Source organism: Hordeum vulgare, chromosome 7H (assembly GCF_904849725.1).
Source record: "Hordeum vulgare subsp. vulgare chromosome 7H, MorexV3_pseudomolecules_assembly, whole genome shotgun sequence".
Lineage (NCBI taxonomy): Eukaryota > Viridiplantae > Streptophyta > Magnoliopsida > Poales > Poaceae > Hordeum > Hordeum vulgare.
The window spans coordinates 551,472,083-551,493,505 of record NC_058524.1 but is presented as its reverse complement, the minus strand read 5'-3'; the positions used below and the strand labels follow the sequence as shown (position 1 = coordinate 551,493,505).

General features: G+C 43.7%; 1 protein-coding gene across 4 annotated transcripts; it reads left to right on the top strand.

Annotated features, from left to right (window-relative positions):
• The first annotated feature begins 10,216 nt into the window (after window positions 1-10,216).
• Window positions 10,217-20,633, top strand: LOC123407518. Of its 4 annotated transcripts, none has more exons than XM_045100670.1 (14): window positions 10,217-10,504; window positions 11,187-11,642; window positions 11,736-11,813; window positions 12,276-12,433; window positions 13,664-13,724; window positions 15,166-15,233; window positions 15,534-15,789; window positions 16,176-16,319; window positions 16,444-16,550; window positions 16,635-16,688; window positions 16,765-16,848; window positions 18,935-19,098; window positions 19,718-19,864; window positions 20,260-20,633. In XM_045100670.1, the coding sequence occupies exons 2-13, from the start codon at window positions 11,306-11,308 to the stop codon at window positions 19,860-19,862; spliced, it is 1,656 nt and encodes a 551-aa protein (XP_044956605.1). In that variant the 5' UTR covers window positions 10,217-10,504; window positions 11,187-11,305; the 3' UTR covers window positions 19,863-19,864; window positions 20,260-20,633. The 4 variants fall into 4 exon arrangements, with proteins under 4 accessions (XP_044956605.1, XP_044956602.1, XP_044956603.1 ...); XM_045100667.1 differs by having other exon boundaries at window positions 13,664-13,727; XM_045100668.1 differs by having other exon boundaries at window positions 13,664-13,727; window positions 20,221-20,633.
• The last annotated feature ends 790 nt before the right edge of the window (window positions 20,634-21,423 follow it).

Here is a 21,423-nt window from a genome sequence, read left to right as displayed (position 1 = left end):
CGCATGGGAAACAAAAAATTTCCTACGCGCACGAAGACCTATCATGGTGATGTCCATCTACGAGAGGGGATGAGTGATCTACGTACCCTTGTAGATCGTACAGCAGAAGCGTTAGTGAACGCGGTTGATGTAGTGGAACGTCCTCACGTCCCTCGATCCGCCCCGCGAACAATCCCGCAATCAGTCCCACGATCTAGTACCGAACGGACGGCACCTCCGCGTTCAGCACACGTACAACTCGACGATGATCTCGGCCTTCTTGATCCAGCAAGAGAGACGGAGAGGTAGAAGAGTTCTCTGGCAGCGTGACGACACTCCGGAGGTTGGTGATGACCTTGTCTCAGCAGGGCTCCGCCCGAGCTCAGCAGAAACGCGATCTAGAGGAAAAACCGTGGAGGTATGTGGTCGGGCTGCCGTGGGAAAGTCGTCGCAAATCAGCCCTAAAACCTCCGTATATATAGGTGGGAGGGAGGGGACCTTGCCTTGGGGCTCAAGGAGCCCCAAGGGGGTCGGCCGAGCCAACGGGGGAAGGCTCCCCCCCCCAAACCGAGTTGGACTTGGTTTGGTGGGTGGGAGTCCTTCCCTTCCTTCCCACCTCCCTTTTTTTTCTTTCTCTTTGATTTTTATCTCTATGGCGCATAGGGCCCTTTTGGGCTGTCCCACCAGCCCACTAAGGGCTGGTGCGCCACCCTTATGTCCTATGGGCTTCCCCGGGGTGGGTTGCCCCCCCCCCCCGGTGAACTCCCAGAACCCATTCGTCATTCCCGGGACATTCCCGGTAACTCCGAAAACCTTCCGGTAATCAAATGAGGTCATCCTATATATCAATCTTCGTTTCCGGGCCATTCCGGAAACCCTCGTGACGTCCGTGATCTCATCCGGGACTCTGAACAACATTCGGTAACCAACCATATAACTCAAATACGCATAAAACAACGTCGAACCTTAAGTGTGCACACCCTGCGGGTTCGAGAACTATGTAGACATGACCCGAGAGACTCCTCGGTCAATATCCAATAGCGGGACCTGGATGCCCATATTGGATCCTACATATTCTACGAAGATCTTATCGTTTGAACCTCAGTGTCAAGGATTCATATAATCCCGTATGTCATTCCCTTTGTCCTTCGGTATGTTACTTGCCCGAGATTCGATCGTCAGTATCCGCATACATATTTCAATCTCATTTACCGGCAAGTCTCTTTACTCGTTCCGTAATACAAGATCCCGCAACTTACACTAAGTCACATTGCTTGCAAGGCTTGTGTGTGATGTTGTATTACCGAGTGGGCCCCGAGATACCTCTCCGTCACACGGAGTGACAAATCCCAGTCTTGATCCATACTAACTCAACTAACACCTTCGGAGATACCTGTAGAACATCTTTATAGTCACCCAGTTACGTTGCGACGTTTGATACACACAAAGCATTCCTCCGGTGTCAGTGAGTTATATGATCTCATGGTCATAGGAATAAATACTTGACACGCAGAAAACAGTAGCAACAAAATGACACGATCAACATGCTACGTCTATTAGTTTGGGTCTAGTCCATCACATGATTCTCCCAATGACGTGATCCAGTTATCAAGCAACAACACCTTGTTCATAATTAGAAGACATCGACTATCTTTGATCAACTGGCTAGCCAACTAGAGGCTTGCTAGGGACGGTGTTTTGTCTATGTATCCACACATGTAAATGAGTCTTCATTCAATACAATTATAGCATGGATAATAAACGATTATCTTGATACAGGAATTATAATAATAACTATATTTATTATTGCCTCTAGGGCATAATTCCAACAACTAGATCCAATCAGTCTGTTCTGTGACAACACTGGTGCCATTGCTCTAACCAAGGAACCAAGGTTTCACAAGAGGACCAGACACATAAAGCGACGCTTCAACGCCATCCGCGATTACATCAAGGAGGAGAACATAAATATTTGCAAAGTGCACACGGATCTGAATGTTGCAGATACGCTGACTAAACCTCTTCCACGAGAAAAGCATGAACAATACGAGAACTATATGGGTGATAGGTTCATTACATTGTAAATCACATAGAGATGTGAGGCTAGATTGTCGACTCTAGTGCAAGTGGGAGACTGTTGGAAATATTCCCTAGAGGCAATAATAAAATAGTATTATATTGCTTGTTTCAAGATAAACTTTATTATCCATGCTATAATTGTATTGAATGGAAACATAAATATATGTGTGGATATATAGACAAAACAAATGTCCCTAGTAAGTCTCTAGTTGACTAGCTTGTTGGTCAAGGATGGTTAAGGTTTCCTAGCCATAGACAAGTGTTGTCACTTGATGACGGGATCACATCTTTAGGAAAATGATGTGATGGACAAGACCCAAACTATAAACGTATCATATGACCGTGTCATTTTGTTGCTATTGTTTTCTGCATGTCAAGTATTCATTCCTATGACCATGACATCATGTAACTCACTGACACCGGAGGAATGCCTTGTGTGTATCAAACGTCGCAACGTTACCGGGTGACTATAAAGGTACTCTACATGCATCTCCGAAGGTGTTCGTTGAGTTAGCATGGATCAAGACTGGGATTTATCACTCCGTGTGACGGAGAGGTATCTCGGGGCCCACTCGGTAATACAACATCACAAACAATATTTGCAAGCAATGTGACTAAAGAGTTAGTCACGGGATCTTGTATTACGGAACGAGTAAAGAGACTTTCCGGTAACGAGATTGAAATAGGTATGGAGATACCTACGACCGAATCTCGGGCAAGTAACATACCGAAGGACAAAGGGAATGATATACGGGATTGTGTGAATCCTTGACATAGAGGTTCAACCGATAAGATCTTCGTAGAATATGTAGGATCCAATATGGATGTCCAGGTACCTCTATTGGATATTGGCCAGAGAGTGTCTCGGTCATGTCTACATAGTTCTCGAACCCGCACGGTGTGCACACTTAAGGTTCGGTGACGTTTTCAGTATAATTGAATTATTGATGTTGGTAACTGAATGTTGTTTGGAGTCTCAGATGAGATCCCAGACGCCACGAGTGTCTCCGGAATGGTCTGGAAACGAAGATTGATATATAGGATTGTTGCATTTGCCTTCCGGAAAGATTTTGGGCATTACTGGTAAAGCACCGGGAGTGACGAATGGGTTCCGGGGTTTTACCAGGAGGGGCCACCCACCCGGGAGAGAACCTAATAGGCCCATGGGTTGTTCACCAGCCCTTAGTGGGCTGGTGAGGCCAGCCCAATAGGGCTATTTTGGCTAGAGTAAAAATAAAGGAAAGGAAAAAAAGAGGAGGTGGGCAACAAGGAAAGGACTCCTCCACCAAATCGAATTGGAGGAGGAGACCTTCCTCCTTGGCTCGGCCGACCCCTCCTACTTGGAGTAGGAGGCAAGGCAGCCATCCCTTGGTTCCTCCTATATATAGTGGAGGTTTGATAGGACTTTTGCACCTCAAGCCTTTGTGCAAACCTCTCTCCCTCCACTACTTCGTGACACATCGTAGTTAGATCGGTACGGCACGACGAAGCCCTGCCGGAGTAGCTCTACCATCATCATCGTCACGCCGTCGTGCTGTCGGAGAATTCAGCAACCTCTTTGTCTCTCTTGCTGGATCAAGAAGGCGGAGATCGTCATCGAGCTATACGTGTGTTGAACATGGAGGTGTCGTCCGTTCGATGCTAGATGGGGACGGATCGTGGGACGGCGACGGTTTGGATCGCGAAGACGTTCCACTACATCAACCGCGTTCCTTAATGCTTCCCGTTTAGCGATCTACAAGGGTATGTAGATCCGATCTCTCTCTCGTAGATGATCATCACCATGATAGGTCTTCGTGTGCGTAGGAAAATTATTGTTTCCCATGCAACGTTTCCCAACATGTGCCTCACTAACAGACCCCCTCTGGTGGTTCTTCGCTCCATAATTTGTTATATATTTCAGAAAAAATCACAAAAAGTTTTGTTTAATTTTGATAACTTTTATTTCTGCAAAAAAATAACACAATGGTAGTTCTGTTGAAAACATCGTGAGTTCTGGGTTAGTTCCATTCATATCATGCAAGTTAGAATCCAAAACAAGAACGAAAGTGTTTGGAAAAAGTAGATACGTTTGAGACGTATCAGCTTCGAGCAAGCAAACAACAGTTACTGTCACGTTCGGTTGTGACATCGCCGGAGATGGATGTAGCAGTTACCGTCACCGATCGTAGCAAACATCCATGGTTGCAGCAAAAAGTGTCGCCGCGACCACATCGGTTGACTTGCCGCAGATGGGTGTAGCAAATTGATGTTGTCGTAGTAGCAAAAAGCCAACACGTTTGCAACAAAAAAAATTAACAACCAAACTCCACCAGTTAGTTGAACAAAAAAGCTAGTTGTAGCATCATCGCCAACTGATTGTAGCGTCTCTCTCGAAGGGTTGTAGCATCCCACCGCCTGGTGGTTGAAGGTGGTGTTGGCACATCCATTACGAGTGCTGCATTACCATTGGTGGAGAGGTTGTCGAAGGGGTGGCGTGGAAGACAACGACCAGCTTGCCGGAGGAGAAAGCAAGCGAGGAGCAGGAAGGGGATTTCTCCCATGCTGACGGGAAGGAGAGGCCGTCGACTCCAGGACGACCGGTCGACGAGATCCGGCATGGGAGGCACGGAAAGAATATCATACAGAAACCAATATTCAATGAAAACTTCGTGGAAACCATATTTGTATGTTTTAAAAAATTTGAAAAATATATGGGATGTTAAGAGGACGATGTTTTATTGCCACACAAAGTTTCAAGTTGAAACACATTACGAGATGTGAGCTACGGAAAAGACAATTTTCAGCCATGAATAGTAACATTACTATTTGGCACTATTCAAAGTTGATTTTGTCTTTTAGCTCACATCTCATAATGTGTTTCAATTTAAAATTTTGCGTGGCAATAAAACATCATCCTCTTAATATCTCATATTATTTTCAATTTTTTTGAAACTTCAAAACATTTTTTTTGTGGTTTTCGTCGGTTTTCATCGAATGTTGGTTTCCATATGATATTCTCCCGGGAGGCGTGCCTGCTTCCAGAAACTATGCGGATCCGGTTGGAGCCGCTCGACGAGGAGGTGGTCAAAGGCCGCGGATGCCATGAATGAGGATGCGATGCTTTTCTCAAAAAAAAGTGAATAACGCGCGATCTAACGACAACGCGTCGTGTGATCGGAGCGCGTCCGTGCAACCAGTCGAAGTTTTGGCCGACTATCCGGATGTAACCGTTTCCCTTTTTTGACCGAATTGCTTAGGTGTATCAAGAAATTCCAAGCAACATTACATTTTTCGTACTCCCTCCTATCCATAATATAAGACGATTTTTGACCGAGGTTGTCGTAAGGCGTTTGTTGAGGGCTATCATCGGACACTGTCCTGTGCTGAGTAAATAGGCATTTTTCGACTAATTTAATCCATAAATAGATGACTAGCATGGCATTGACAGAATTAACTACATACTGATATTGATCTAAACGGGCACGTACTACCCATATAGTAGACAAATCTACACATGATGCTAGTACTGCTAAGACGGAAGTAATCGGGAGAGGGATAAGCGCGTTATACCTTCCAGTAGGCCATGCAGAAGCCCCTGCGGTTGTGGCGGCGGCCTCGGCGGCCTTCTTGTCGGCCTTGGCCTTCTCGGCGACAGCACGGTCATCATCGGTGGACATGGTGATGGCGGAGACGACGCGGACATAGAGGAAGTAGACGAACGAAGGCGAGCAGTCGCGTGATCGCTCCCCAAAAACCTAATCGCCCCTCTTCCCCGTACAGGAACCAGAGAGGCAGGGTTTCGGAGGCCTGCTCTCCCCTCGACCGTGTACGCAGCGGACGGGATGGAGTCGCCGGCGGTAGCAGTAGTAAGGGAACGAGCGCATGAGGCAGATGTGATCTGATTCTCGTGTCGGCTAGGGTTGGCGTTAGCCCTGCTTAAATAGGCGGCCGGGTGGAGAGACGTGGGCTGAGCCCACGTCCGAGTCGGTAACAGCCCACGATCCGACGTCTCAGATTATGGCGCATCCGTTACGTATTCTCCGATCCTGACCGGCAAAAATAAGCGCGTAGGTATGAGCTCGGCTCATTCCCGCAACCTGCGGCGCGGCGTGGCGCGATGAGGCGAGGCGTGGCGTGGCGAGGCGGGCGGCGGAGGAGGAGTGCGCGAGGGCATCTTCTCTTCTCACTCTCCAATCGCATGTGGAAGATAGACCCTTATAAAGTGGTCCAACTTCTTCTCCACTAGCGGGGTGGGACTAAACTTCCCACCACCACCTTGTCATGCCACCACCTACATGGGCCCTTGAAGATTCCCGAAATTCTCTTATGGGCCTAAGGCCCACTACTAATTTCAACAATCCCCCACCAGATCTGAAGGGCACATCGTGTTCCCTCGTTCCAATCATTGTTTTAATATACCAGCATTTTAGTGAAGGCCTGTTAAGGTTGAGCTTCACCTATAACAAGTAGCTACACCCCTTTACAACTGAACAATGGACTATGCCTTGAATTTTCAGTTTGGCGTAAAGAAGCTTCACCACAAGTCTTACTAGTACTAGGCTACCGAAGACTGACCCCTCGGGTGGAGCATATAAGTCGCACTCCTGGCCTATTCATGAGTTTACTAGAGATCACCCCAATCTCATAGACTGTGACCAGCAGTCAGACTCATATAGGTGTGTTGCTCGAAAGATCGCTCTATAGGACAAGATCTTGCTTACACATAAGCTTTAGAACACATTAAGACAATAGTCATCCTACCATACAGTATCCTAGAGTATTGCATCTCCAACGGAGTGGGTTAGTGAAGTTACTCTCCTCAGTTCACTACTGGCTTGTTTTCCAGGTCCTACTTCACGGGATCTCCGATCATATAGGTTGGGTTACTACCATGGCAACTCATGTGGGTCTCATACCCATCTCCCTCGATGCACTATCTATCACAACACGTGATAGCCCTTTAGTAAAGGGATCTGCTAGATTCTTAGCCGTTCGGATGTAAACTAACGCTATCACTCCGGAGTTTCTTAAACGTCTAACAGACTTCAATCTCATTCTTATATGTTTGTTGGACTTCATGTTGTCCTTTGAACTCTTCACTTTGACAATAACTGTCTGATTATCGCAGTTCATAAGGATAGCTAGAACCGGCTTCTCAACCACGGGCAAGTCCATCAAAAGATCTCGAAGAAATTCTGCTTCGACACCAGATGTGTCTAATGCTGTTAATTTTGCTTCCATTGTCGATCTCGTTAAGATCATTTGCTTGCAAGACTTCCAGGAAACAACACCAGCTCCAAGAGTAAACATATACCCAGTAGTGGCCTTCATCTCATCAGCATCAGAGATCCAATTCGCATCACTATACCCTTCAAGTACCGACGGGTATCCCGTATAGTGAAGTCCGTGGTTGATAGTACCTTTCAGATAACGCATAATTCTTTCAACAGCACGCCAATGAACATCACCCGGATTGGAAACAAACCGGCTCAGTTTGCTCACAGCAAACGTGATGTTAGGCCTCGTTGCGCTAGCTAGGTACATAAGCGAACCAATAATTTGAGAGTATCTCAATTGATCTATAGCTATGCCGTTGAACTTTCGAATCAACACACTAGGATCATATGGTGTTTGAGAAATTTTGCAGTCTGAATATCCAAATCGACTCAAGATCTTCTCAACATAGTGGGATTGCAGAAGTGTAATCCCACCCTCATCATCTCTCAAGAGCTTGATGTTCAAGATAACATCAGCCACTCCAAGGTCCTTCATCTCAAAGTTCTGAGACGAAAAGGACTTAACCTCCTCAATCACCTTGAGGTTGGTTCCAAATATCAGTATGTCATCAACATACAAACACAGTATAACTCCTTCGCCCCCACCATGGCGATAGTATACACACTTGTCAGCTTCATTAACAACGAAGCCAACAGATGTCAGAGTTGTATTAAACTTATCATGCCATTTCTTAGGTGCTTGCTTCAGGCCATATAAAGATTTCAACAACTTACACACTTTTCCTTCTTGACCATCTATCACAAAGCCATTTGGCTGTTGCATATAGATTTCCTCGTCTAGCTCTCCATTCAGGAAAGCCGTCTTAACGTCCATTTGATGAACAAGAAGACCATGCGAGGCTGTCAATGAGAGTAGTACTCAAATGGTGGTCAGTCTGGCCACAGGTGAATAAGGGTCGAAAAATCTTCTTCTTCTTTCTGGGCATAGCCCTTAGCCACAAACCTGGCCTTGTACTTCTCGATTGTACCATCGGGCCTAAGCTTCCTTTTGAACACCCACTTGCATCCCAGTGGTTTGCAACCATAGGGACGATCAGTAATTTCCCATGTCCCATTAGCCATGATGGAATCCATCTCGCTACGGACCGCAACTTTCCAGTAATCAGCATCTGGAGAAGCATACACTTCTGAAATAGAAGTGGGATTATCATCCACGAGGTATACGAGGAAATCATCACCAAAGGTCTTTGCAGTCCTTTGTCTCTTGCCCCTACCAAGGGTTTCCTCATCGTCCTCCTCAGGATTTTCATCATGTGTTTGTTCATAATATTCCATAGAAATGGCAGGCTCAGGAGTTCTCTCAGATTCCTGTCTAGAAGTGCTTTGCATATCTCTCATGGGAAAAATATCCTCAAAGAATGTAGCATCCATCGACTCCATTATTGTACCGACCTTCATGTCAGGTACCTCAGATTTCACTACTAGAAATCTATAGCCTACGCTATTCTTAGCGTATCCCAAATTAACGCAGTCCACAGTCTTTGGTCCAAGCTTACGCTTCTTGGGGATCGACACATTGACTTTCGCCAAGCAGCCCCAAGTACGTAAGTATGAGAGGGTCGTCCTTCTCTTCGACCATTCCTCATAAGTAGTGACCTCACTATCTTTTGTAGGAACCTTATTCAGCACATGACACGCGGTCAATATAGCCTCTCCCACGATGCCTTGGATAAACCCGATGTATCTAACATGGCGTTAACCAAATCAGTTAGAGTACGACTTTTCCGTTCGGCAACCCCGTTTGAGTGGGGTGAATAAGGAGACGTCCTCTCATGAATAATGCCATGTTCCGCACAAAAAGAATCAAACTCGTTTGAGAAGTACTCTCCACCACGATCAGACCGGACTCGTTTAATTTTCTTTTCAAGTTGATTCTCAACTTCTGCCTTATAGATTTTAAAGTAGTGTAGAGCCTCATCTTTAGTATTTAACAGATACACATAACAATATCTAGTGGAATCATCTATCAATGTCATGAAATATTTCTTTCCACCTTTAGTCAACACACCATTCATCCCACAAAGATCAGAATGTATGAGTTATAACGGCGCCAAGTGTCTCTCCTCTGCAGCCTTGTGAGGCTTGCGAGGTTGCTTTGCTTGCACACACGAATGACACTTAGAACCTTTGGCTAAAGCGAAAGTTGGAATTAAATTCAGTTTTGCTAGCCGCGACATAACACCGAAACTTATGTGATAAAGACGTGAATGTCAAACTTCAGATTCATTAACACTCGAATGAATATTGTTCACGACTTTATTACATAAATCTGCGAGGGAAAGGCAGAACAGACCTTCACACTCATAACCTTTTCCAACAAAAAGTCCATATTTCGTAACAACTACTTTATTAGACTCAAAGACCAACTTAAACCCTTCTCTACACAGAAGGGAGCCACTAACGAGATTCTTCTTGATGGCGGGGACATGCTGCACGTTCTTCAGCTGCACGATCCTTTCCGAAGTAAACTTCAGATCGACCGTGCCAACACCAAGAACAGAAACACTCGCTCCATTCCCCATCAATACGGACCCTTGACCTGTGACCTGATAAGAAGAGAACAATGAGATGTCAGCACACACATGAATATTTGCACCTGTGTCCACCCACCAATCGATAGATTGACAAACCGAAAATACAGTAAACAAATTACCGTACCCAGACGACCACCTTGTCATGTCGCCACCTACATGGGCCCTTGGAGATTTCTGAAATTCTTTTATGGGCCTAAGGCCCACTATTAATTTCAACATCCTGCACATACGAATTTGACAAAGTATCACCAAATTCAAAATTCCTGTCGAACTCCCGTGTGAAAAACAGAAACTGTTCCGGTCGAGATCCACCGGCGCCGTGCTTTTTGCTCAAAGGAAAACAAAACACAAGCAGAAAGGAGGTGAAGGAGTCCTTCAAGCCCAGCGAACCAACCCGCGGCAACGTCGTCCCTCCTCCCTCCCTCCCTCTCGTCTCCCCAAATCCGACGGCCTCAAACCCCAATTCTCGCCGGCGACCCACTCCACCCAACCACCGGCGGGAACCCCTCCGTCGTCTCGTCTCGTCTCGTCCTCGTCCTCGTCCGCCCCTCTGCCGCGTTGGGTTGGCGGGCGCGGAGTGGAGATCCCGCCGCGCCGGCCGGAGTCATCTTCTCTCTCTCTCTCTCTCTCTCGGTAAGTCGATTTCTCCTTGATCTCTGCCTGTCTCCTGTCTCCTATCTCGGCCGGAGTGAACGCGTCCATTGTTGGGCGGCACTGGGCGATTTCCCCTCTGTCTCCTGTCTCCTGCCTCTCGCCCACCCGGCAGCCCCCGTTTCCACCATTGCGTTTCCCAGGCAGCAGCCCCTCCTTGCGGCCGAGCCCGCTCGCACCAGTTCCCTCCTGAGCTGCTGCCAGATCCGGCGTGGTAGGTAGATTCGATCTGGCGTGTGTGTGGCCTGGCCTGCAAGCTGCCCGTCTCTGGATCGAGAGTGAGATGCTGCTTTTAGTTGATTCACATTCCATCTCTAAAATCGATCGTGCAGTAAGCTGTTCCAAACAAATAAACAACATTCTATGTTGCTGTTATTTTTTCTTCCTCTGTGCTGGTTTTCGCTTTAAGCGAGTCACAATTGTACTAGTAGTTCCAAAAGAGCTCTGTAGGGCAAACTTATAATCGATAATCAACTTGAGCAGCAAACAAAGAGAACCTGGAAAATTACCAACGCTTGTTAACTTTGGAACAAATCTACACTTCTCCCCTTTATGGAGAGAATTGTAGATTCGTACTAAAGTTGTTTTGACATATAGAAAATCCTCCTGAACAAGTTACTGCAGCAGTTTGATGTACATAGATTTAATCATGATGAATCTCCAGGTGGACTGTATCATCGTTACCAGCCACAGCTTTAGAAGAACGATGCATCTTGTGGGCCTATTCTTTCTCAATGGACCGGCGGAAATTTGTTGAATTGGAAGAGTTACTGATCTGATAACATGTCACTCCGACTTCCACTTCCGCAAGGCCTCTCCTTTTTCAAAAGTGTTGGGTGGTTTGAAGACAGTAAGGTTGATTCAGCTGCCAAGCACCACTTGTCTCCAAAATTTAAGCTCCAGACAGATAAGGAGGTGTATAGACCTGGTGATTCAGTTACCGCGACAATAGAAATCTCTAGTCCCTCTAGTTTAAAGGATGAAGCGGGGACAGCGTCAGGTGGAGATGTCACATCTCTCTTGGTAGATGGGCTATCTTTCGAACTTAAAGGAATTGAGAAGTTGGATAGCCAATGGTTCTCTGTTCCAAAGCCCTTACCAGGGTCTAAGCAAAGGAGAGGTATTTAACAACCCAGATTTCATCTAAATAATTCACCAACGCGTCTTTTATTTTATTTTTGATAATCCTCCTTTGTTATAATTGATTATATAGGTGAATATTTGTTTTTGGATTGTTCGGCACCCTCATTAGTCTCCAAAGTAATAATTGCTTCGGGGCAAACAAAAACATGTAAGTTATCCCTTGTTTTGGAGGATCAATGGAAGTTGATAATGCACTTATCATGTAATGCTGCATTTCTAGATTGCTTGAAATGTAAAGTAACTATTATTCAGTTGCTTTACCTCCATTTTCCTCATATTGTACGACATGTTAGTGTAATACAGTAATTTGAATTTCCTTTGCTTCTTATTCTGCTAATCGCCTGTCTCGTCGACCACCCTGTGTTTGATCTTAAATATTAGTTATTGGTCTATCCATGTTCTCATTTTTTACATTACGTCAAAATAAAACTGTAAGCATCCATGATTCTACTTGTGAAGTCGAAGTGAATACAGTTTTGGCTACAGCTCTGTTATGGAAGGTCATGACTCATGACTAAGAGGATTTACTATTTAGGGATATGCAACTTGCATGTTTTCAAACACTTCACGAAGGCAGTTTGCAACTCAGCTGAAAAATATATTTTTGCAGATATTGTACGTTTGGAGCTCCCAAAGATTTTACCACCATCATATAGGGGCATCAGTATTCGCTATATTTATTATGTTAGGAGTACATTGCTTGGGAGATTGATTGACTTGGGTAATGAGGATCAAACTAAAGGCAATGTAAATAGTGCGGTTCAGCTGGTGAGTATTCTTCTTGTAGTTGGCATAAAATTCTACTCCTTAAGTTCACACAATCTGTGCTGAATGTTATGATGCAACTTATCTCTATTGCATAGCCCATGGGGCATGTATATATTGCACATGACTTGAGGTACAAGGAAAGGAAACATAGTCTAATAAGGACCCCTAGACCAATACTAATACTTCGTAACACTGAAATCAAATTGACCCTAGTCTTTGTATTATTCTTCTATTAATTTAATTGCAGTGGGAGCCTCTCCTGTGCTGAAATGTTGGAAGCTTTGATTTGTTAACCATCCATAATTTCATTGATGATTTGTATTATTCCTCAAACTGAGTGCTCTAGCCCGTGACTTGTGAAATATTTCTAGTGCATTCTTAGCGAATGTACCAATGCGATAATTTTGGATCTAAGACTCCAATCTAACTATCCTAGAAAGATATACTATATTAAAAAACAAAAGCCCATTGGTTACATATTAAATTTTAATGTAAGATTAGAAAATCAAGTGAATAACTTGCAGAATGGGGCGTCGCAGCTCAACCTTTGGCCTTCTATTGATTACCCCTACATCCTTCTATCCAAGGGACACAACAAGATGCTAGTCAAGTTTACTGAAGTGTCAAGAATACACAGTATTTTAATAAACAATCTTACTTAAGTGTTAAAAACACTAGTCTTAAACTCATAATCACACATGCTTGGGGATTTAGGGCATGCGGACCTGACTTAATTCGAAAACCGAATCGTCGAAGTGTAGACCCAGAACCCCACAGAAAGACATTGATTGGTATAGGTTCTTGGTTGGCTACCCCGTAGCATCAGAAGAGTGCAACGACAATTTCTTTATTTTGGTTCATGTCTGCATGTCTCCATTATATTGTGATGATGGGAGGTGACTGCAGGCTTCCGTATATTTGAGCATTATATGGCCCATCTATTTCCTCTGTTATATACAAGAAACACCAAGACTAATGTTAATTTTTCTATCTCCTTAAAGGAGAATTTGATAGTCAGCGCATGTACGTGCGTCTTAAGCTAGCCTTGAGTTGAGTTCTTTGAAAATTCTCTTAACCATTGTACTGAAAACAACTTGATTCCATTTTCTTATTTCTAGCATCATTCTCTACTTCATAGTCAGTCTTGTAATGCAATTATGCAAGTTTCAGACATTAAAAATAAGCCACATGTCTCAGAACGATAGCTTAAAATTGAATTCGTTTCTGTAGGAAACCCGAGTCCCCTTGCAGATATGTGTTTCCCAGAAAAGCAGCAACTTACTAAATGAAGAAGGTCAGTGATGTAAATTCCATTATTTAAGGTTCTTGCACTTCAGTCACTCTGCGTATTACTCTCTGCTGGATTTTAAAAGTATGTTGTTGATTAAACTACTTTTCTGTTAAGTACGCAATTCCATGGTTTTTAAGGGATCCAGGCGTTTTAAGGCGTTGGGTGGGGGGGGGGGGGGGGGGTGGGCGCCTCAACGCCTAGGCGCTTAAAGCGCGAGGCTACGCCTTAGTTCACTTTTGAAGCAGCACAGCACAACACAGCAGCAGAGCAGTGAGGGGCGGAGAGGAAAGAGACCATGGGCAGCAGAGCTGTCGTACTTTGTTGCCCTGCTAGGGGAGGGATGCGCCAGGGGAGGAGAGGCCTGGAAGCTTGGCCGGCGATGGAGAGGAAGCTGGACGAGGGAGGAAACTTGTCCGGCGGACGGGATCTGGCGGAGGAGTGGCTGGCCGCCTGAGAGGAGAGAGCTCTTCTCTCTCTCTCAGATCGATTCCTGTCACGTGTGTGTTCCCCACTCTCTCTCTACCATCTATTTCACCTCAGATTGCCCCCCAATTTCTTTCCAATCCCATCCAATTTCTGTTTCCCGCCCTGCCCCTCACTAGTTCCCGCTCGACCTGGACCAGGGCGTCCAAATTGGACCAGAGCGACGCCTCCCCCGCCTAGGCGATGACCTGGACGCCTCAATAGGCGAATCTGGACGCCTTGGACGATGGCCTAAGGCGAGCCCGACGCCTTGCTGTCTCTGGGCGCTCTGACGCCTAGGCGTCGACTAAGCGACGCTTTGGGGACGCCTTAAAAATCATGCGCGATTCACTCACTGAAGCATGCAGGCCTACATATTCGCTGAACATGTGGGTTACATAGCTTTTTTTTTGTGTGTGTGTGTGTGTGGGGGGGGGGTATATTTTTTGGCAAGGTTGGAAATAATTATTAGGTACGATATTTTGTAACTATCATGAGATGCCCAATATTTGTGTTGCTATACCTACTCCCTCACAGGTCACAGCTCGTGTTGTGATTGTTATATGGATCCTTTCGAAGTTCTCATAACCTTCACATCTTTGTGCGGTTGGTACAACCTTCTGTGCTTACATAACACCTTATCCTATACGGTGCACAAGTGATTTTGTTCAACATGGATACTCTTTATATCAATTCCAGTTTCACCGGGGTTCCTATAGGTGGCTGAATTCCAGTGGTTCCTTCTTTTAGGAAAATACCTGTAGCGTTCTGTTTTCAACCTTTCATGAAAAACTATATGCACGACAGGCTTAAATAATATAGTGGAGACTGACACCACAATCCTGTTTAAATACGTACATGAGAAATAACAACTGAATGCTACAGAGTTGTTAGTGGATGTGCAACAGCAGAAACTTAGTGATACTAAACTGCATACTATGTTAATCCTCATCAATACTGAACTGTTTACATATCTCAGGAAGTTTTCCACTCTCAGTTGAGCAACTGAGTATATTTTGGAGAGAAAAGGATGATGATTCAGAATGGGTGAGTCCTTATTTAGCTTCTAAACCATCTCTTGCATGAGTTTGTTTGTTTCTACAGTGATGTCTTGTATGAGTTGTCCATAGTTATTTGGATTACTTAAGCAAGGACATATCAGTATGCAGAAGATCTTTAGTTTGTAATTTTGTCGACTGCTGAAAATTTTAGTAGGATCTGAACTATTTTCCAACGTATGGTATTTTTCATGTACATAGTGATTATCTAAATCATGTTAATCAGTGATATCCTTATATTTCCATGATTGTTGTTTCAATCCATGCTGACATAATATTCTTATTGCAGAGCAAAGCAAATGATAATACTGATCTAGAAGAAGGATATGATAGTTCGAAAGATGAAGTTTCATCGGTTTCCTCGTACAACCCTTCCAAATCAAATACGGACTTTCCCATCAGGACCTCAACATCGACACACTCCTTATCATCACGTCTCTCCACGAATGAAGCATTGTATTCTCAGGGAGAGCGCCCCACTTTCCCATTATACAATGCAATTCCTCGATTGTCAGTGTCCGAGATTTCTGATGACCATGGTGGAGGTAAAGAGTGAACCTTATAGTTTGTGTGGGACTGTGCGAGAGCTGTGATATTCATAAGGAAACACCAATATCACAACACTGTCAAGTTCTGCTCTATAGGATTCTATCTGCCTCGGTGCCTCCTAATGATTAATTCTGTCTACAATTACATATTGTCATATTAATTTTTTGTGTTTTAGCTCTCCGTTCTCTTTTCATGCACAAGGACCTGTTTTCATTTCTCCTTTTTTCTTTCAAATTGACTGGGCTTATTCCTCTTCCATTTTACAATGAAATAACAAGTCTTACATTAATCAGGTCTCCATGAGAATGCTACCTATTTGTCCTTTCTGTAAATGTTTAATGGTAAATATTTGGGTGTTTAATGAAGTAAATGGCACAAACAGGAGCGGTATCACCTCTAAGGAAGCTAGATCATTTGCATTTGGATCATCATCCATCAAATGGTCAAAGATTTTCTCTAGATTCTGATCGCCCAAAAGATGATGTTGGACTTCCTCTCACGCCAAAACATGTTGAACCATCTGGATGTAAGCCACCGTATCTCAGTTATGGAGTTATTTCAATCCATCATTGCTCCTTTTGTTGTAAATCTGCATGCCATGTGACCAACATTGATTTCCAATTCTTAGTTGCACATTCAATGTTTTGCAGCAGAAGGCTTTATGAGAGGAAGATCATATAATATACGAATAGATGATCAAGTCTTGCTTCGTTTCTCACCAAAGAATTCTGACTCAACTTATTACTTTGGTGATATGGTACTCTAATCACCCTTATTGTGCTTGTTACTGGCTTACTGCTTTGTTGTTGGTAGATTGATTATCTTATTTTGCCGATTGCAGATTGGTGGAGCACTCACTTTTTTCCATGGAACTGGAACACGGAGATGCCTAGAGGTAAAAGACCGAGTTTAATAAATTATTATGTATTGAATATGGATTTAAACGTATAACTAGTTGATGTGCTTCACAGGTATCTATAACCTTGGAAACATCAGAAACAATTAATCCTCGTGTAATACACCCTTCACGAAGGGTCTCACCGACAATAACCAAGGTATCCTTTTTGCAGCTTGTGTTGTGAACCATTATAAAATTTGTACTATGTGCAGTGAATGTTTACTTGTTTAGCTTTAATGTCTAATTTGACAAAACATTTTAAAAGTAATCCTTATTGTACATGTTTCATTCTATGACTTACAGACTGAACTTTGCCTCTAGTCCAAATGATGAGTTATGTAAGATATACTCCCTCCGTCCTACAATATAAGACGTTTCTGCAAGCTGTTTTAGCTTGCAAAAACATCTTATATTGTGGGACGGAGGGAGTATTTCTCAAGTGTTAATGCCACAGGGCCTACGCTTTGGTCTCAAGTTTTAACAAGTTCATGAAACTAGTACAAGGTTATGTTTGATGGTTTAGCTACAGGGGTATATCCATGATCAGATTCCATTTGTGCATGTAGTTTGATTAGGACGTAAACTTGATTTTGTTTGTTGGTATTACTTTAGATACATGCCATTCCAAAGTACCCAATCTTGATAAATGGTACAATGAAGTTCCACCTTCAATAAATGCCACTGCAAAGTCACTGCATTCACAAAACTTGCCAGTAGCCTTTGTATTTCACATGTATTGGATGAAATGTCCTGGCCTTGTATGCCTCTGCATCCTTCACAGTGGCTGCAATGATGATGATTGTGTGTTGGCTGATGTGAGGCAGTGGGGTAAAAAGGCAAATTTAACTGGTTGATGGCACTCATGTCGGTTCACTGTAGCTGGAGCAGGTCTGCTACCATCCGCCCCCTGTGCAGCATAGGACACAAATCATTAAACCCATGACAGGATGCAGTCGCCATCTCCACTTTTGGATCCAAAGTTGGATGCAGCATGAATTGCACCATCTCTGTGTTGAAATCAAGCTGCTGCTGCCATGAATCGATCATCCACTGGCGCAGGAATTTGCAGATGTGGTCATCTATCACCACTAATACATCCCCACCACTAGACCCAAGCTCTAGCTGGCTTTGTGCTAGTTGTCACACTCCTCTTTGAGACTGAGTGCCTGCTGAGGTGGCTAGCTGGAGTAGGTTGTTGTGTTCGCAGCCCCGCCCACTTGTGTTTGAGGCTCAACCTCTGCAGGGTGTGTGTGTGTTCACATCTCCTCTTCTTTAAAACAAATGCCACCATGAGCAAGTTCCTGGTTGATCATTTTAAAATTCGAGGAGGTCAGAGATGTGAGGTTTCTATCGATAGAGGCAAACCCAAACCAGACTAGTGCAGCATTGGCTGAGGTCGGATGTGCCTAGGGGTAGGTGAGAAATCATGACCCCCTGTTCCAAAAATATTTGAAGTTTTGGGTTTGTCATCAGTGGCTAAGTCAAACTTAGGACTTGTAGATGTTAATATATATTTCTACTTTGACTGAAGTTTTAAGTTTGATTTAGTCTGTAGAAATATATATGAACATCTACAACATCAATTTTGTATTGTTGTATTCGTCATAGAATATATTTTCATGCTATATATAATTGATGTTGTAGACCTTAGCATATTTTTCTATATACTTGGTTAAGCATAAAAATAATTGACCTAGCATAAAAGTATTTTGGAATGGAAGTCAGTAGTAAAAGGAAGAAAACATGTAGTCTGATGACATCTTTCCTAATTTGTTGAGTTAGTAATGACATTTTTGATAGTTGCAGACTTGCAGTGACATATCTAAACAACCATTTTTTCAAGATTGAGAAAACAGAAAAGGAAATGTGCTGATGCCCTCAAACATTCCCATGATAAGTCATGAACTCGTGATCGCCAAGAGATAATGTGATAGAACTCTTTCTATATTTACCTTATGATGACAATAATAAACATATTCCAGCAATATCAGATGTCATGAGTCCTTAGGCCTTGTATGATGCATTGCACATGCGCTTACTTAGGCACCTCCGCTATAGGAACAATCACCGCTGCTTAAACAATATTTGGTTTATTTTTACAAACAACCTGCCTAAGCACCTTGAATCGTACATGGTCTTACTATGTTTCTATTCAAGTATGTTGGTCTATTTGAATATCGATTTCTATTCTGTAAAACGCTAACCTTTGTTATTTCCTGATCCAACGTTGACTCTATGATCAGGTACACAGTGAACATCATGAAGTTGTTGCAGATCTTCACCAAACAAGTTTTCTCTTCTCAATTCCTATTGAGGGACCAATGTCATTTGCTACCTCAAAGGTTACTGTACAGTGGTCCCTTAGATTTGAGTTCTTCACAACTCCGGCAGGAATGGACTCATCAAGGTATGGGACGTGATGATCTTATGGAGTCAATTTTTGTTTACTACTCCCTTCGTCCCAAAATAAGTGTCTTAAGCTTAGTACAAATTTATACTAGAGCTAGTATAAAGTTGAGACAGTTATTTTGAGACAAAGGGAGTATTACCCTTTCCATGTGCATGTGTTTATCTTATCGCAAGTTGATCAAAATGATGTACTCCCCCTGTAAGGAAATATAAGGTGCTTTTGGCTATTCAGTGTCCAACGAGTGATTTTGACTGTAATTTTTTTACTTATAACATGCCAAAAAATAGTAAGAAGATATATAGCATAAAGAAGTTTGCTAGAAAAATACAATAATAGGATTCATGTATGCTCAGTCCATGTACTTTTACATGTATTAGGGGCCAAAGTTTTAAAACATTGACTGCATGCAAATAACATGCCTTGTATTTCTGGACAAGAGGGAATACCTCTGAACACGTCAATACACTATGATAACCAGTTTCTTGAGTTAGTGTTGCTTTGTTTATTATGTTTAGCAATTTTGGTAAAAGCATTGATTCGCACTGGTGAAGTGTGACTATTTCTAGTTTGTTGCTGCTGCTAGCTTTGAGTGGTCAATTCTGGTCTCTCTTTGCAGGTATGAGCACCCACTTCTTGTTGAGAAAAGAGAGAAGGGGGACTGGGTCCTCCCAATAACAGTTTATGCACCTCCAATGCGTAGACGAGCTACTCATGGAAGAAACGGTAGATCTGCATTAGTTGGAAATCTGTTCAACTCTTGAAGGTATGCAGTCTGGCTATCTATAGTCAAATTCTTACCTGTCTTGCCTTCTCCAAAGGTGTTACTTAGTGAAGCCGGAAAAGTATTACAAGGTTATCTTTTTACTGATGCAACAATGTCAAAGTAGTTGTTAACTGTGAGTTCTTATCTTTAATACCAACTGAAGTGCCCCTTCTTACTGGGTCACAGTCTAGCTTCTGGTTGGTGTATAGCTCTAGGTTAATTGAACGACCTGTGTTTGTTCCATCCTGTTTCTTTGCATTTTCGTCCTGGTTCTAGCGTTTACATTATCTCCGTTATTATCTTTCCAACCATGTCCTAACGGCTGCTTTGTGTTAACTTTTCGCTGTTGTACTCAGATAATCTGAATACCCCTACCCTCTTGTATCTTACCTCAGATGAACAAGTTGCTGTTGCTGTTATTTGAAAATCGGTACCTGCCTGCGGACCTTCGGTGGGTGCTACTGTATGTAGTTCAGCACGCACAACTGCACCCAGGCCATATGTGTAAAATGTCCAGAAGGTTTTGAAGAAGACAGTGAGCGAGAGGGAAACTTGGGTTGCACAAATAGTCTGCTTCTGTCTGATGTACACAAACAGTCTTTCTCTCATCACCAGAGAACATAACAGGTTGGCACTTGATTTACGTGATGCGGACATGCGTAGCGCAAGATACTACACAGAGCGTACCGAGTGTATACCTTTTACCCGATGGACTGGTTTTTTGGGGCGCTTGATTAAGCTATTAATTACATCCTCACGTTTGGTTGCATACCCACACACACAGTACATCTTCGTCGCAACTCCATTGTTTTGTGGAAACTAAACTTGATTGCACGCTGGTTGTCTGGGCTACACATGTCATGACGGCGAGTTTCGGCAATTTTCCAGGAATTGCTTCCATTTTACTTGTGAGTTTCAATCCAGTGTTGCGTTGCAGATTGTAGTAGCCAGGCTGTGTGCATAAACTTGTACTCATGCGCCGTCACGTTCAGCTATTGTAAAGTTCGTAACCTTGGCGCTCTAGTTGGTTCACATAAGTTGGAAAGCTATGCTCTATTCGGACGACAAACAGCGGTGATTTCTTGCCTGGTGTCGTGTTCGCATGGCATGCGATTTCCCTTGTCTTCTTTTTTTCGGATGGGCACGGCCAGTGCCGTCGGTCGATGATCCGGAGCACGAGGCTTCAGACTCCGTTTCCGCCATACAGTAGCATGGTACGCGGCTTGTTGTTAGATAGATACTCACTTTTGTTTGGAGTCAAACGGAAAAAATTATTTGCCTTTGTATCCAAGCACAGAGGGATCTCATAGTAACACGTACGCAACCTTGTGTGCCCTCGCACGAGAAGAATGCGTGGCCTGCCTGCCTCGGCAGGAGCGACGTGTGCACAAGGCGTCATTCACACACAAGCACGCCCCATCCCAGCCCGTGCACACGCCTCGCTACGTTAGGTTCCCTGTCACCGGCCAGTTGCCACTAATCTCCAGTTGATGATCCGCCCCGCTCCGTTTTCCTAAGCCAAGTGGCCACTGACCGAGACGAGAAGCAAACCAAACAAG